General features: G+C 41.0%; 1 protein-coding gene across 2 annotated transcripts; it reads right to left on the reverse strand.

The window, feature by feature from the left end:
- On the reverse strand, positions 1-13,937 carry myoz2a (myozenin 2a). 2 transcript variants are annotated; one of them, XM_028038375.1, is made up of 6 exons: positions 13,757-13,937; positions 12,956-13,109; positions 11,262-11,428; positions 8,785-8,920; positions 1,618-1,801; positions 1-481 (listed from the first exon to the last, which is right to left on the reverse strand). In XM_028038375.1, the coding sequence occupies exons 2-6, from the start codon at positions 13,035-13,037 to the stop codon at positions 256-258; spliced, it is 795 nt and encodes a 264-aa protein (XP_027894176.1). In that variant the 5' UTR covers positions 13,038-13,109; positions 13,757-13,937; the 3' UTR covers positions 1-255. The 2 variants fall into 2 exon arrangements, with proteins under 2 accessions (XP_027894176.1, XP_027894175.1); XM_028038374.1 differs by having other exon boundaries at positions 12,956-13,048; positions 13,757-13,936.
- Positions 13,938-14,332: the final 395 nt, after the last annotated feature.

Genomic DNA, 14,332 nt, shown 5'->3' on the forward strand with positions numbered 1-14,332 from the left:
TTCTGTTGTATTTTGCCTCACTTTATTTTGAGAAAAGCATTGTTGTGAACGTTGATATACAATCTCACTTTATTCCAATACAGCTTCTTCTTAAGTTACATGGTTACACTTTACCTTTCCCACCATCTGTGTGATAGTTACCAACAGGAGGTTTTCTCTCAAGCTCCTGCTCTGAAACAAATGTCACCATGTCCACAATAACCTTGGGTGAAGCTGCTACTTCCAAAGCCTCCCCTGTGATGTTTCTGCTTGGTTTCACAGGTCTTCTGACTCAGGGATGAGTGTGGGCTCGAGGGAGACATTCGGGAGTGTGACTGAGCCACCTGTTGACACCCACCCTAGAGCCGCTCTATTGAAGGATGGCCGGTTCGGAGCACAATCCTCCTGGAGAGCGGGGACCTCTGGGAACGTCTCCACCTGCAGCGCTGCGATGGGGTCGGGTCTCGGCGCCTTGCTGAAACCTCCGTAAGGGGTTGCCACCCTGGAGGTGACAGAGGGACGGTGTTAATGTTGGCTGCCATGTGCTAATGAGAGTCACTGCTGTGACATTTGAAGTTGTGTTACTAATTAAAGCCAGGATGTGACCAGGGGGTGTTCTGTAGGTTTGCATTGGATACAGAGAGGTACACAGCATGTTAGGTGTAGGCAGTGTTCTATATGATTAAATCGAAAAAGGTAAATTGCTACAAGATGCAAAAGTTACACATTTTTAACTTATAAAATGCTAGACTTTGGAATAGTAATGTTTTGGATAATGATAGCACAATGCAAGATGGCCACAAGGAGTGAATTTGGAGAAATATGTCTGCTATTATTAGGTAAAAGAAAACATGACCGGAAATATTAAATCGATAAATTGTGTATACAGTATATCACGTAATTGGATGTTATTAGATGTTTTTGGTTTTATTGGGAAGCTTCTTTTTCCTTGAAAACAAATTACATAAGGGCAAATTCTGCTGACACCTAGTGGGGAAGCTGCAGAATGCAAACAGGTGAAGCTTCATCCCATATTTATATTTCAAGAAATTATTTATTATCGCTATGTAGTGTAAATATTTTTTAAAAGATAATTAAAGGAGATGTATAGAATATACTGACATCTGGTGGTGACGTTTTAAAATGCATCTATCTAAGCATATTCATCGAATTTGTTATTGATAAATAAACTATGTAATTAAATGGGCCATGTGGGACTCTGCTGACTCCTAGTGGTGAAGTTGCAGATTGCATCCCTCTGAATGTGTCCTACATCCCCAAATAATTTTATGGAAAATAAATAAATGAATAAGTTCTTGATATATTAAGTAGAAATTTGTAATAAGTTATAGAATTAAAGGGACAGACTTATCACACTACTAGAAAGTAGAAGGTGAATATACCACAATTCACACTTAATTATCTACAAATAATAGATTTTGGAAATATATTGCAAAGATTTAGACTAAAGAAATTACCTAATGAAAAGAACAGTATATGAAATCTGACACCTAGTGAACTAAATATGCTACACATAGAGGATTAGTGCACACAGTCAAGCAGTGGTAGACATATTTATGGATTAGATAATGTAAATCATCCTTATTTCAGCTGGAGTACCCTCCTGATGAGTGCTACCTGTTGAAGCTTTTGTATCCTGGCAGGTTTGTCTGGGGCTCCAGTTCCGGCATGTGGGAGACGAGCGTATCAGCCAAAGCAGGGTCACTGATGATGGCCTGCTCCCAAGGCGAGTGGTATGACTTTGGCACAGCTGTACAGTTGAACTTCTCTGGCGGGATGTCCTTCAAAGGACCTCCATATCCTGAGCAGGTCATATAACACAGATAAGAATTTTCTTCATTTTCTGATTTTTTTGTGTATTTTTAATCTCTCATTTTCTTCTTAAATGCTTTTGAAAATGCAAATAATAAAGGAGAACAGATGTTATTGTACAGTGTCTGGCAAAAGAAGCTGTACTCCTTACACTTTTGTCCCAACCACAAACCTCATGTCACAATCCTAACATGTTTGAGATTTGGTTTTCTTTTGTGTTTGAATTTTGATCATTTCTTTGTGGATTATTTACGTTCTGTTAAACTGGTAAAAACAACTCCCATGTCCTACATTTTGTTTCGTACAGAGGGTCTGGGCTGTCGGCTATTGAAAAAAATTGCTTCTTGGACGTGTGGACTCTTTTGAAGTTTTAAATGTCACGCAATCGCTAACGTTTGTACTTGACATATGTATTGAAGTAGTTCTATGCTATGAAGTTTACCGGTAATTTCATATTCTGTAAACAATCATCCCCCACTGTGAAGAGAAAAGTGCTGAACTGAATGAGGCATGTTCACTTCCACCACTGTCTTTGCTAAAACTACAGGCAGACTACAATACAAAACAAGGCAGAAAAACTATTTCTCGTTCACAACTTCTCCTTCTGTTCGCTGACTGGCCTGGTAGAAATTCCACCGGAGGAATCCAAGTAAATGGGAGAAAGCACAAACTGTGCTGCAAGCGAGAATTGAATTGAGCGGAATAGTGCAGAAAGGCAATAGCCAGCCTAATGTTCTATAGCAGTGGTTCTCAAATAAGGGTACGTGTACCCCTGGGGGTACGTGGAGGTACTGCAGGGGGTACGTGAAGCTTTTCAAAATATCTTTAAAAATCAGTAGGCTCCTCATAATAAGTATTGGGAAAAATTATTGTGTGAAAAGTTCGATAAAATATAAATGTGTGTTCATGCACTGAATTTTATATTCAGTATTTAGTTTCAATATCCTTTAAAATAAAACGGTTTGACTGGTTTTATACCTTCCTGGTGGTCACCGTCTTCTGTTTTTCTTTTTTGTTTAACCATGCAATGTTTGCAATATGGATGTATTTGTCAGGTTCACTGATATAAGTTGTTTGGCTTTAATAAATCAGACAGTGATTTTACAGCACTGTACCCCTTTTTAATTCCAAAAATGTTTTGCCCGTGTCAGGGGGTACTTGACTAAAAATATATTTTTAAGGGGGTACATCACTGAAAAAAGTTTGAGAACCACTGCTCTAGAGCAACGCATGGAAGGAGCAGAGAGTAGAAACGGTAGAAAGGTACTCAACTTTTTCTACTACTTTTACACGACTTCACAGGCCCTCGCATACAGGTGCTGGTGCGAGGGCTTTCACAGGCCAGGGCCTTCACATGCCTTCGCATCCAGGTGGCGGTGCGAGGGCCTTCACAGGCCAGGGCCTTCAAGGATCCCTGGCCTTCACAGGCCCTCGCGTCCACGTGGCGGTGCGAGGGCCTTCACAGGTCAGGTCATTCAAGGATCCCTGGCCTTCACAGGCCCTCGCGTCCACGTTCGGTGCGAGGGCCTTCACAGGTCAAGTCCTTCAAGGATCCCTGGCCTTCACAGGCCCTCGCGTCCACGTTCGGTGCGAGGGCCTTCACAGGCCAGGTCCATGAAGGATCCCTGGCCTTCACAGGCCCTCGCGTCCACGTTCGGTGCGAGGGCCTTCACAGGCCAGGTCCTTGAAGGATCCCAGGCCTTCACAGGCCCTCGCGTCCACGTTCGGTGCGAGGGCCTTCACAGGCCTTCACATTACCTCGTGGTCGTCTTATTCAAGCACTTCTGAAGGAACAGCCTGCGATGTCATCGATGACATCACGTTCGTTTTGTCGGTCTGATGTCATCAGTGACAGTCAGGGACGGACGTGATGTCATCGATGACATCGCAGGCTGTTACCTCAGAAAAAATGTTTTTTATACCTATGTTACATGTCTCAGCTGTATTGAAACAGTTGTAACAATTGATGTTTGTTTTGTTTTGTCTCTTCTTCTCCTTTCTTCCGAGTGGGAAGCCTGTAAACAAGAACAGCTTTAGCGAACGAAGAACGACCGCCGTTTTCTTCCCCAAACTCTGTCTGTTTTATTACAAATTGTCAAAATCATGAAATCATGCAATCATACATTGAACATTCCTTTGTGCATTCATGTCCATGTGTCCTTCCGTTGCTCCAAAACAACCATATTCCATCTACTTCAATAAACAACATCGGCCCACACCAGCTGTGACAGCATCCATGGGCCAAATCAAAACAATTCAACAATCGATTTAAATCTTACAGATTTACATAAAAAGAAAACTATTCCTCAAGTTCAGTGAAATTGTAAGGCTACTAATTTCTTTGAATTGTAATAACTCTGAAAAATGTAATCATATTATTAGTTCTATAATTTAATATGGGCATATTTAGAGGACTAGATCTAGCTTAAGCTAGTACAGTAGAATCAATTACAGGGAAGTAGGGGAAAAGTGGTAACGTCTATAATAAATGTTTGAAACTGATGAGAACTGATTTCCGGTACATGTAACAGAGTAACTTTAACACTTCCTATCAAAAGATAACACAACCCGTCAGGATACCACCGAAATCTTAATAAGGTTGGGTCGGAGAGTGTATCGAAGTTTAGATACATGTAGCAAACTTCTATAACGGCTGTTTTACGACCGTTATAGCTACAAACCGTAATTATGAAACAAAATCACTCTTTTTCCCTCGAACGTCTAAACACGTCTAGCAAGTAATTACGAAATCAGCACCGAATGAACTTGTAAATTTACATTTTAGCGGGGACAGTTTCCACCAGCTTCACACTACTAACCTGTAAACAAGAACAGCTTTAGCGAACGAAGAACGACCGCCATCTTTTCCCCAAACTCTGTCTGAGGCGCAAGGGAGAAAGGGGCGGGGCTCCTCACTCTAGGTGTCCTGGTGAAACGCTGTCTATAATTTGGCTCTAACAAAACTGGAAACATCAGTATGAGACCTGAAAGAGCGTAGGGACACCCTAGAGCAGTGGTTCTCAAATGGGGGTACGTGGAGGTACTGCAGGGGGTACGTGAAGCTTTTCAAAATATCTTTAAAAAATCAGTAGGCTCCTCATAATAAGTCTTGGGAAAAATTATTTTGTGAAAAGTTCGATAAAATATAAATGTGTGTTCATGCACTGAATTTTATATTCAGTATTTAGTTTCAATATCCTTTAAAATAAAACGGTTTGACTGGTTTTATACCTTCCTGGTGGTCACCGTCTTCTGATTTCTTTTTTGTTTAACCATGCAATGTTTGCAATATGGATGTATTTGTCAGGTTCACTGATATAAGTTGTTTGGCTTTAATAAATCAGACAGTGATTTTACAGCACTGTACCCCTTTTTAATTCCAAAAATGTTTTGCCCGTGTCAGGGGGTACTTGACTAAAAATATATTTTTAAGGGGGTACATCACTGAAAAAAGTTTGAGAACCACTGCTCTAGAGCAACGCATGGAAGGAGCAGAGAGTAGAAACGGTAGAAAGGTACTCAACTTTTTCTACTACTTTTACACGACTTCACAGGCGCTCGCATACAGGTGCTGGTGCGAGGGCTTTCACAGGCCAGGGCCTTCACATGCCTTCGCATCCAGGTGGCGGTGCGAGGGCCTTCACAGGCCAGGGCCTTCAAGGATCCCTGGCCTTCACAGGCCAGGTCCTTGAAGGATCCCTGGCCTTCACAGGCCAGGTCCTTCAAGGAACCCTGGCCTTCACAGGCCATCGCATCCATGTGGCGGTGCGAGGGCCTTCACAGGCCAGGTCCTTGAAGGATCCCTGGCCTTCACAGGCCCTCGCGTCCACGTGGCGGTGCGAGGGCCTTCACAGGTCAGGTCATTCAAGGATCCCTGGCCTTCACAGGCCCTCGCGTCCACGTTCGGTGCGAGGGCCTTCACAGGTCAGGTCCTTCAAGGATCCCTGGCCTTCACAGGCCCTCGCGTCCACGTTCGGTGCGAGGGCCTTCACAGGCCAGGTCCATGAAGGATCCCTGGCCTTCACAGGCCCTCGCGTCCACGTTCGGTGCGAGGGCCTTCACAGGCCAGGTCCTTGAAGGATCCCAGGCCTTCACAGGCCCTCGCGTCCACGTTCGGTGCGAGGGCCTTCACAGGCCTTCACATTACCTCGTGGTCCTCTTATTCAAGCACTTCTGAAGGAACAGCCTGCGATGTCATCGATGACATCACATTCGTTTTGTCGGTCTGATGTCATCAGTGACAGTCAGGGACGGACGTGATGTCATCGATGACATCGCAGGCTGTTACCTCAGAAAAAATGTTTTTTATACCTATGTTACATGTCTCAGCTGTATTGAAACAGTTGTAACAATTGATGTTTGTTTTGTTTTGTCTCTTCTTCTCCTTTCTTCCGAGTGGGAAGCCTGTAAACAAGAACAGCTTTAGCGAACGAAGAACGACCGCCATCTTTTCCCCCAAACTCTGTCTGAGGCGCAAGGGGGAAAGGGGCGGGGCTCCTCACTCTAGGTCTCCTGGTGAAACGCTGTCTATAATTTGGCTCTAACAAAACTGGAAACATCAGTATGAGACCTGAAAGAGCGTAGGGACACCCTAGAGCAGTGGTTCTCAAATGGGGGTACGTGGAGGTACTGCAGGGGGTACGTGAAGCTTTTCAAAATATCTTTAAACAATCAGTAGGCTCCTCATAATAAGTCTTGGGAAAAATTATTTTGTGAAAAGTTCGATAAAATATAAATGTGTGTTCATGCACTGAATTTTATATTCAGTATTTAGTTTCAATATCCTTTAAAATAAAACGGTTTGACTGGTTTTATACCTTCCTGGTGGTCACTGTCTTCTGTTTTTCTTTTTTGTTTAACCGTGCAATGTTTGCAATACGGATGTATTTGTCAGGTTCACTGATATAAGTTGTTTGGCTTTAATAAATCAGACAGTGATTTTACAGCACTGTACCCCTTTTTAATTCCAAAAATGTTTTGCCCGTGTCAGGGGGTACTTGACTAAAAATATATTTTTAAGGGGGTACATCACTGAAAAAAGTTTGAGAACCACTGTTCTATAGGTATTGTCATATTATGTATTATTTCTCAACAGGTCTTGCTATGCTATATTCTGTTCATCAGTACGGTTTTAAAGATTTTACTGTATCTTCTGTACTTGGTTTGTTCATTATTCCTTTGTTCTGCATATAATAAACCTTCTCTGTTTACTTAGGAGAATGCTGAGGCATGAACAGGCTCTAAAATTATATGTCATGCTTTTATCTTCAGACCGGGGACAGTTCAATCAATCACATAAAAACCCCCCAAAACAATGCACACCACACTTCAGTTTTGTTAGTGGAAAAAAGGGAAAAATATTCATAATTTTCCTTCCGCTTAACAGATTATACAATATGTTGTTTTGGATGATTACATAAAATACCAATAAAATAAATTGTTTGTGGTTGAAATGGGGAAAAATGTGAAGAAAGTTCAAGCTGTGGCAATATTATTGCAAAAAAAAAAAATGTGTAAGAGGTTCTGTTTGAACAATAATATCAACTGAAGATTCCTTGCAGACGATAGAATGTGTAAAATGTTCACGCGGGCGTGTGATATCGTTGTTTTTGTTAAAGTTCACAGCAAAACAAATAAAGACGCTGGGTTAATAAAGAGACAAGCAAGCATGTCTCCTCGCTTTGTACATGGATGTTGTCGGGGAGAGGCCTTTCCAAAGCACTATCCTTCAAGCTCAGCGCTTCACTGAGGGGGGGCTCAACCGTTATGTAATGTGCTGGGGGGTGGCGGGTTGTCTGTTCACCTCCTAACCTCATACAATGAACAATTCCCCCTCCTTTCCTGAGTTTATGTTTCACCCTGCAGGAAGCAGGAGGGAGCAAACAGAACTGAAGCGGAAGTTTACACATTTTAGGGGAGAATCTGTAACAAAGCACTGCGTTATTATTTTACTTTATTTTTTTGAAGAATACTGTAGCAAGGGTCAAACATTTGGGTGATATTTTTTCTTGCACAACCGGCTAATTGAAGCGAGAGAGGAACACGGATTTCTGAAGAAGAGTTTAATATTTATGACCACAGTCTTATTAAGAGCCTCCGAAGCTTCAAATTAAAACGAAACATGCGCCTCTGTGGGAGTCGGAGGGGCTATTTTAAGACTTTTTAACCATCCGACACCGTTTGCACTTTGGCCCGGTTTCTGCAACAGCTGGAGTGACTTCATTCAGATACAGTAGGGATGGTGTCTGGTCCAGAAATAACTGGCCCTACCCCATCCCAGGATGCACTGATCCTTAACGCAGCGTTGGTTTTCTGTCAGCTGGACTAAACTTTAGGACATGAAGGGAGGATGTGGGCGCAAAGCAGATGGTATCTGTGGCCGGAGAGGCAAACAGGAAACAAGTCCTGTGGGGCAAAACTCAACAAATTTTTTAAAAGATGTTCAAGGCTGATAGGGAGGGGAACGAGGTTAAGAACTATAAAACCGATGGACAAAGAAGGGAATGTGAAGGCGGAAAACAAAGCAGCGGAATGATAAAAAAAAAAAGTGTAATCTTATTTTTGCCTGAGAGCAGCAGATTCCAGGCAAGAAGAAACTGTTTTGCTTTGTGATCAAAGCCTGCGTCAGGACAAACAATGAAAACAGTCGAATCCTTATCAAAACAGGGAACATCCAGTACTCTGTGCACACCACGTCCTCTCGTCGTCTCCACCCAAAGCAAAAGCTGCATTGCACAGTTAATGCATATATAATCGGAAATAAAATAAAGTAAACAAAGCTAGTTCAAAGTTTGTTTTGACTGAATTATGGAAATAATGTAAATATTCTCACCGGGACACTGGTTGCAAGAGAGAGCAGAGTGATAGAACAGAGCTCTGCCAGACACTTTTAGCCACAGCGTATCAACAGCACATGATTCCACAGGGTCCTTGAAACATGTTGCAGTGTATTGTATCAGCAATGTTACTGACCCGGGGCGATGCTGTCCGGATTTGGCACCATTGTGGTATCTGATGCATTGGATGTCACTTGACAAGGCTGCTCGACACCCAAGTCATTCCCACCGCCGGTAGCGGGGTTGTACTCGGTCTGGAAAACGTCTTGGCTCTGTAAGAGAGATCAAAGAAATGGAAAAAAGTTGATTTTTGTTTTCCATTAACCTTTGTTTTTAATCAGTATTTTTACTCAAAGTCCTGACGGCCTATTTTCAGATTCTGGTGGAGTCCAACATATTTTTACTGTTTGGAAAAAAATTATTGGTATTTCAAAAACTCTATGTACTCAGCTTACAAGGTTAAAGGGCTTTTAAATGGATCTGGCCCACAGCATCACCGATCCTCCTTTGTGCAGTGGGCATCACACCACTCTTTGCTTATGTTCTCTAACAGTTGGCTTATATATATATATATATATTTTTTTTTTTTTTTCCTCTCCTCCATCCTCCAGGCTAGTGGCCAGTTTGTATAATCAAGAAAAACAGACTCTTACTTACCAAAAAGTGAAAAACTAATTGTTACATTGGCTTTAAATTGATTATTATGGGTGTAATGGTCTTAAAAATACTCATATCTCCATGATAAAATGTTGTTTTCACTAACTGTTAGAGTCCAGCATGGGGTAATGAAGGAAATCAAAGTGTGTTAAATGTTTGATTCGAGGTATTTTTCTGCACTATACATACTGGACATGTCTTGTGGATATATTTTCCCACTTTTGATTGCTACTTTTTTTTCTGGTGAGCAGATAAAATACATTTTCACAATTTTCTTGCTAAACAGTCAATTCTCTGCCAACTTTTTGACACATTGTTTTCTTGGCTCGGGATGAATTATACTGCAGCGTAGGCTCTCGGCTTTCATCCATCGGAAAGATATTTATGATGATTTACTCTGGGACTTCCTCAGGAAATGTTGACAACTTGAAACAAAATGCCCCCCATCGCCCAGAGCAATAAATAAAGCAAGATGTGTGAGTCTTTCTTTTCAGTTCGACGCTAGGGAGTTCAAATCTTAGATATAGCTAAAGCAGAATAATTACCTTATTTACAAAATTCAAGGGGGCAAAGTAATGTATACAAAGCTAACAGAGAGGGAAAAGGAAACAAGAGCTCTATCATTTAATTAAATGTAACAAAGAAAAACTTGGTGTGCCTTGATTGCATTTTACAAGAGACGGGTCAGGCAGAGAGGAGGAAGAGCGGACTTGGCACACACATGAAGCACATTAATAAGGCTACTCATGTCCTGGTGAATTATATATAAATTAAGTTATAACTAGTTTTAGGTGACTCTGTTTCAGTGACTGCATTACATCACCACACGCAGGCCTGGCATAGTTCATTTTAATGATTGAGGTCTTGTATTGATGAAGGCATTTATAAAAACGATTCAGAATTTCTGAATCTTTTGGCAAATATACAGTTGTAGAAAAACTCACAAGTGGGGGTTCTAGACACCTAGTTGCTGTCATTTTCTGTCTTTTGCTGTTATTTTTTAGTGTTTTCTGCCTTTGGGACAGGCTGTCAAGCAACAGATCCTCTAAAGATCAAAATTTAAAACCGCTTCAATACAAAGTTATTTCTTAACCCGTTCATCTAGATGGAGAAATGAGTCATGCTATAATTCAGCAAAATATAGCTAGTACTTTCATTGTATGTTGTTTTTATTAAAATTTTAATGGATGTCTTCTTTTATAATTATATTTCTACTTCCTCTGTTTACTCAGGCAAAAAGTTAAATTTTATGTGCACAACTGTGGCCTAAAAAATGCTTTACCTTTGATGGAGAAAGAAAGGGAGCTTGAAAACAAAAATTTGAAAGGACACAAAAGAATAAAAAAACAAAAACTAATAAACTAATTACAACATTCACCAAAACATTATACACACACACAAAATGTGATTTTCAGAGGTTTTCATAAATGCTTTCTTTTTAATCTGTGGTTTATCTGCAAAGTGATAGTGACTTTTCTACATTTTTGATGCAAAATAAGTTTTTCAATAAACTGAAGCTGAGTTTAGAAGGACTTAGGAGATCCTGAAGACATGCTAATCAGGATGACTTACAAAATTGACACAGGTCTGGTTTCTTGAAAACCAGTCAACAACCCCATATTTGTTGACCCATCAACAAATATGGGGAATTTGCACTGTACTGCTCCCATAGTATATATTTTCCCACAGTAGCATCTATCTGCTACCCTTGCTAAACTCAATAATTAAGAGCTTGTGCCTCAACCGTAAAAACTGTTTTTGCACATAAGCTTTTGTTTAAATTAAACAATCTGATGGCCACAGTTGGGATATTTTGTGGATCTGCATTCAGAGAAGCCGTGCTGTGACTTCATCCACACTTTAAAGTCAAAGCTCTGTACTAACACTGTATAATGTGTATACTAGGGTGATTACAGTTCTATTACAGTTACACTTCTATTTGTGTTTTTTCCTTACATTTAGCTGGTTGTTGGTTTCATTTTGGATGCTCTCAAAAGTGTATTTTTCAGAGCGTCTCTGGCGCATTTTGAAGAGTCGGGAGCCCCGGTTGGAGGCGAGCGACAGCTCCTCCAGCATGATGTCTTTAGGCACACTCACTTTCTTCCCAAGGTCCATGTGTGCATCTGTGAGGGAGTGAGAGGAGACTTTATTAGATATTTTGTGCATTTGTGCAAAAATGGTGATCAGACCACTTTTGCCTGATTTTATGCGGGCAACAGTAGCAAAGATGTCTGTTCCTCTTGAACTTTTTCTCATTTTTTAAATCAATGTATTTTATTAGAATTTTATTTTTCTGATATCCAAACCCCTCTAAAGTCGATAACTCTCGTGCACTTTCATTTATCCAAGCACAATGACATTTTTAGTTGATCAATTGGTTTCAATACGCTTGTTCTGTTTATAAGTCGACGGATGTATTTTTATCAACTAATTTCTCCTCTTTAATTCATGATTACGACCAAGTTTTGCTTCTTTTACTGGTTTCTTCTTATCTGCCATTCATCTTCCCACCAATGACCAGCTTCTATATTCCTGCTGAAATAAAAGCATTCATACATCATGACGCTTCTGTCTCCATAATTATCATGGAGCTATGACTCACACAATACTTTGCATGTAGGCCAAACAGCTGAATTTTGGTCTCACACCTGCAGTCCTTATAAGAATGGGTTGTGGCAAACCTGTAACTAGACATTATGTATTTCTATGATGTTTGCCCAGTTAAAAGAAGAAAAAAAAAAACAGATAAAACAACAAAAGATATACAATGTTTTTGCATCACTTTTTTTGTCGTTTCTGCAAGAAGAAGAGGATATGGCTCAGTCTTACTTTATTTTGCCAAGTTCAATACTGGGTGCTCTAAAGTCTGCTCCTCAGTAAAAGTCACTGGATGTTTCCCATCCTATTAACTATTAACTTAAATTAAAGCCAAAAATATGATTAATAAAAAGAGAATAATATTTATTGCACCTTATATTTCCCATTTTGCCTGGATCCTTTGAGCCATGTTGCTCCAGAATGTCAAATCCATTTAGTGTTTCTTTTATACCTAAGAGCTTTTACCTGCAGGTAAAACTTAAAAAATAACTAAGACCTAAAAGTATAATCAGGTGGTGCCTCGGCTTGGTAACTTCGATCTAAATTACTAATTTTGTTAGTAATTTGCTTTGGCATTTATTAGTAGTTCTTCATTGCCAAATGAAAACTATTTTTGCACAACATGCAACTACAGTACATTCAGAATGATGAATGATGAGATTTTTTCTCTGCACTTCAACTCATGTCCACCACTTGTTTTGCGGTTAGCTCCTCATGCTACTGCATGCTGAGCATGTAGATGTCACAGGCCTGCATCTGAATACGAGATCTATAATTTGCCAGAATAACTTTCAGCTGTCAGCAGCCTTCAGACTCCCCCCACCTCCCCAACCCTGCAGAGCACAGTTGTCCTTCCCCTGGAATAACATGTTCGAGTGACAAAGACAAAGGGATTATTTCTTGGGCCTATAAACGCATTGACTTGTTTGTTTGTTTGTTTGTTTATTGTCAAATTTGAACATTAGAGAGAAAGTAAATGGATAAAATGGTTGGAATGTGAGTTAAAACCAAAAGAACGGACCAGTCAAGGTGAGGATGTATCAGATAGGTACCTTCCTGGCCTTGCACCTCTCTGCAGATTGCTGCCGCCTGGATTTTCCTCTCCCTGGTTGTCATGGTGGAAAACTGCGACATGATGGCTGCCCCTGGGAATTTGTTGCCGTGAGTCACAGGAAAGTCACAGGAGACACCTCACATCCGTACAAGCTGTTCAGATAAAAAACGGGAGACCAAACACAAGCCATTCTAGGCATTGATTGGCCAACATATAGCATCCACTGCACGCACAAAAACCCACCGAAGCAGACAGAATTTATTAGGGTGGTGAAAAGGGCAAAGTTAGCACATCCCTTTAAATAACCTTGGGTTGTTAAACGCCAAGCACATGCTCTTCAGACGTGGCAGCCAGCCGTGTCAGGGGTATCTGGGAATCAATATGTTTGAAATTGCCCGGGCAGCCTGATGGTGGGGACGAGGCTGGAGAACAAGGTGCTGTCACAGCTAACATGCGAGGCAGTGGATAAAAATCAGCAGAAAGTTTTACCCCAAGTTGTACAGCAACACAAGCAGCCACATACAGTCAAAACAAAGGAATTACTCATTGTTATTCATATTTCAAATTAAAAGGTGTAACCTATGAGTTTCACAAAATTATTTTTAACAATCCTGAAAATTTGTGGGCGAGTAAAGCAAACATGCATATTTGTTAAAACTAGCTGACAAACAGTGAGGAGTACCGGGAAAATCCAGTGGAAACAATTCCAAGTGGTAAGCAAGGTCGTGTTTGACCCAAAGCACAAGTGTCACATCAGATGTGGAAAGCACACCTGCGGAGAGGCCCCTGTGATGCTTACCTGTCCTGAAGGCCCCTCAGGGGGTCACCTCAAGTTGTGCCTGTCTCCTCAGGGTGGGAAGCCGGAAAGGTGAGAGGCTGCCGTAGAGTAGAGCAGAGTGGGTGCTCGCGATCCCCAATACAGGAGTTCGTGGCGGGGAGGGGGGTTGAATCCTGACCTGACTGACTGTGTGACTGAGTAAGTGGGCAAGTGGGTGGGTGGGTGTCAGTTTGTCTGTTGTCATTGGTATTTAGTTCACAAGCTCTAAATTTAGACCCCTGCGCCAACTGCCTACTTTGCCTTCCACTGCGCCTCTCTTAGCCAGCAGCAACCCAGGATTGTGGGCGCTGATTTATGAATGAATAGTAGCTTAAATAGTATTTTTGTTTCCATTGAGACCAAAGTGGTATGTTTGTATTGAACAGAATTAATGAATTAATGCAAACAGAATTTGAATATGCCTTAAAAGTAGCTATGAACAATTAAAGCTCGTTTAAGGATGACAAACCAAAACTGAATGTGTTTATTTTAAGCTAACATTTCCCCCCGAGTCACTTGAACATGTACCTTTTAATAAATCTTTTAAATTTGGCTATC

The sequence above is a fragment of the Xiphophorus couchianus genome, chromosome 14 (genome assembly GCF_001444195.1).
Source record: "Xiphophorus couchianus chromosome 14, X_couchianus-1.0, whole genome shotgun sequence".
Lineage (NCBI taxonomy): Eukaryota > Metazoa > Chordata > Actinopteri > Cyprinodontiformes > Poeciliidae > Xiphophorus > Xiphophorus couchianus.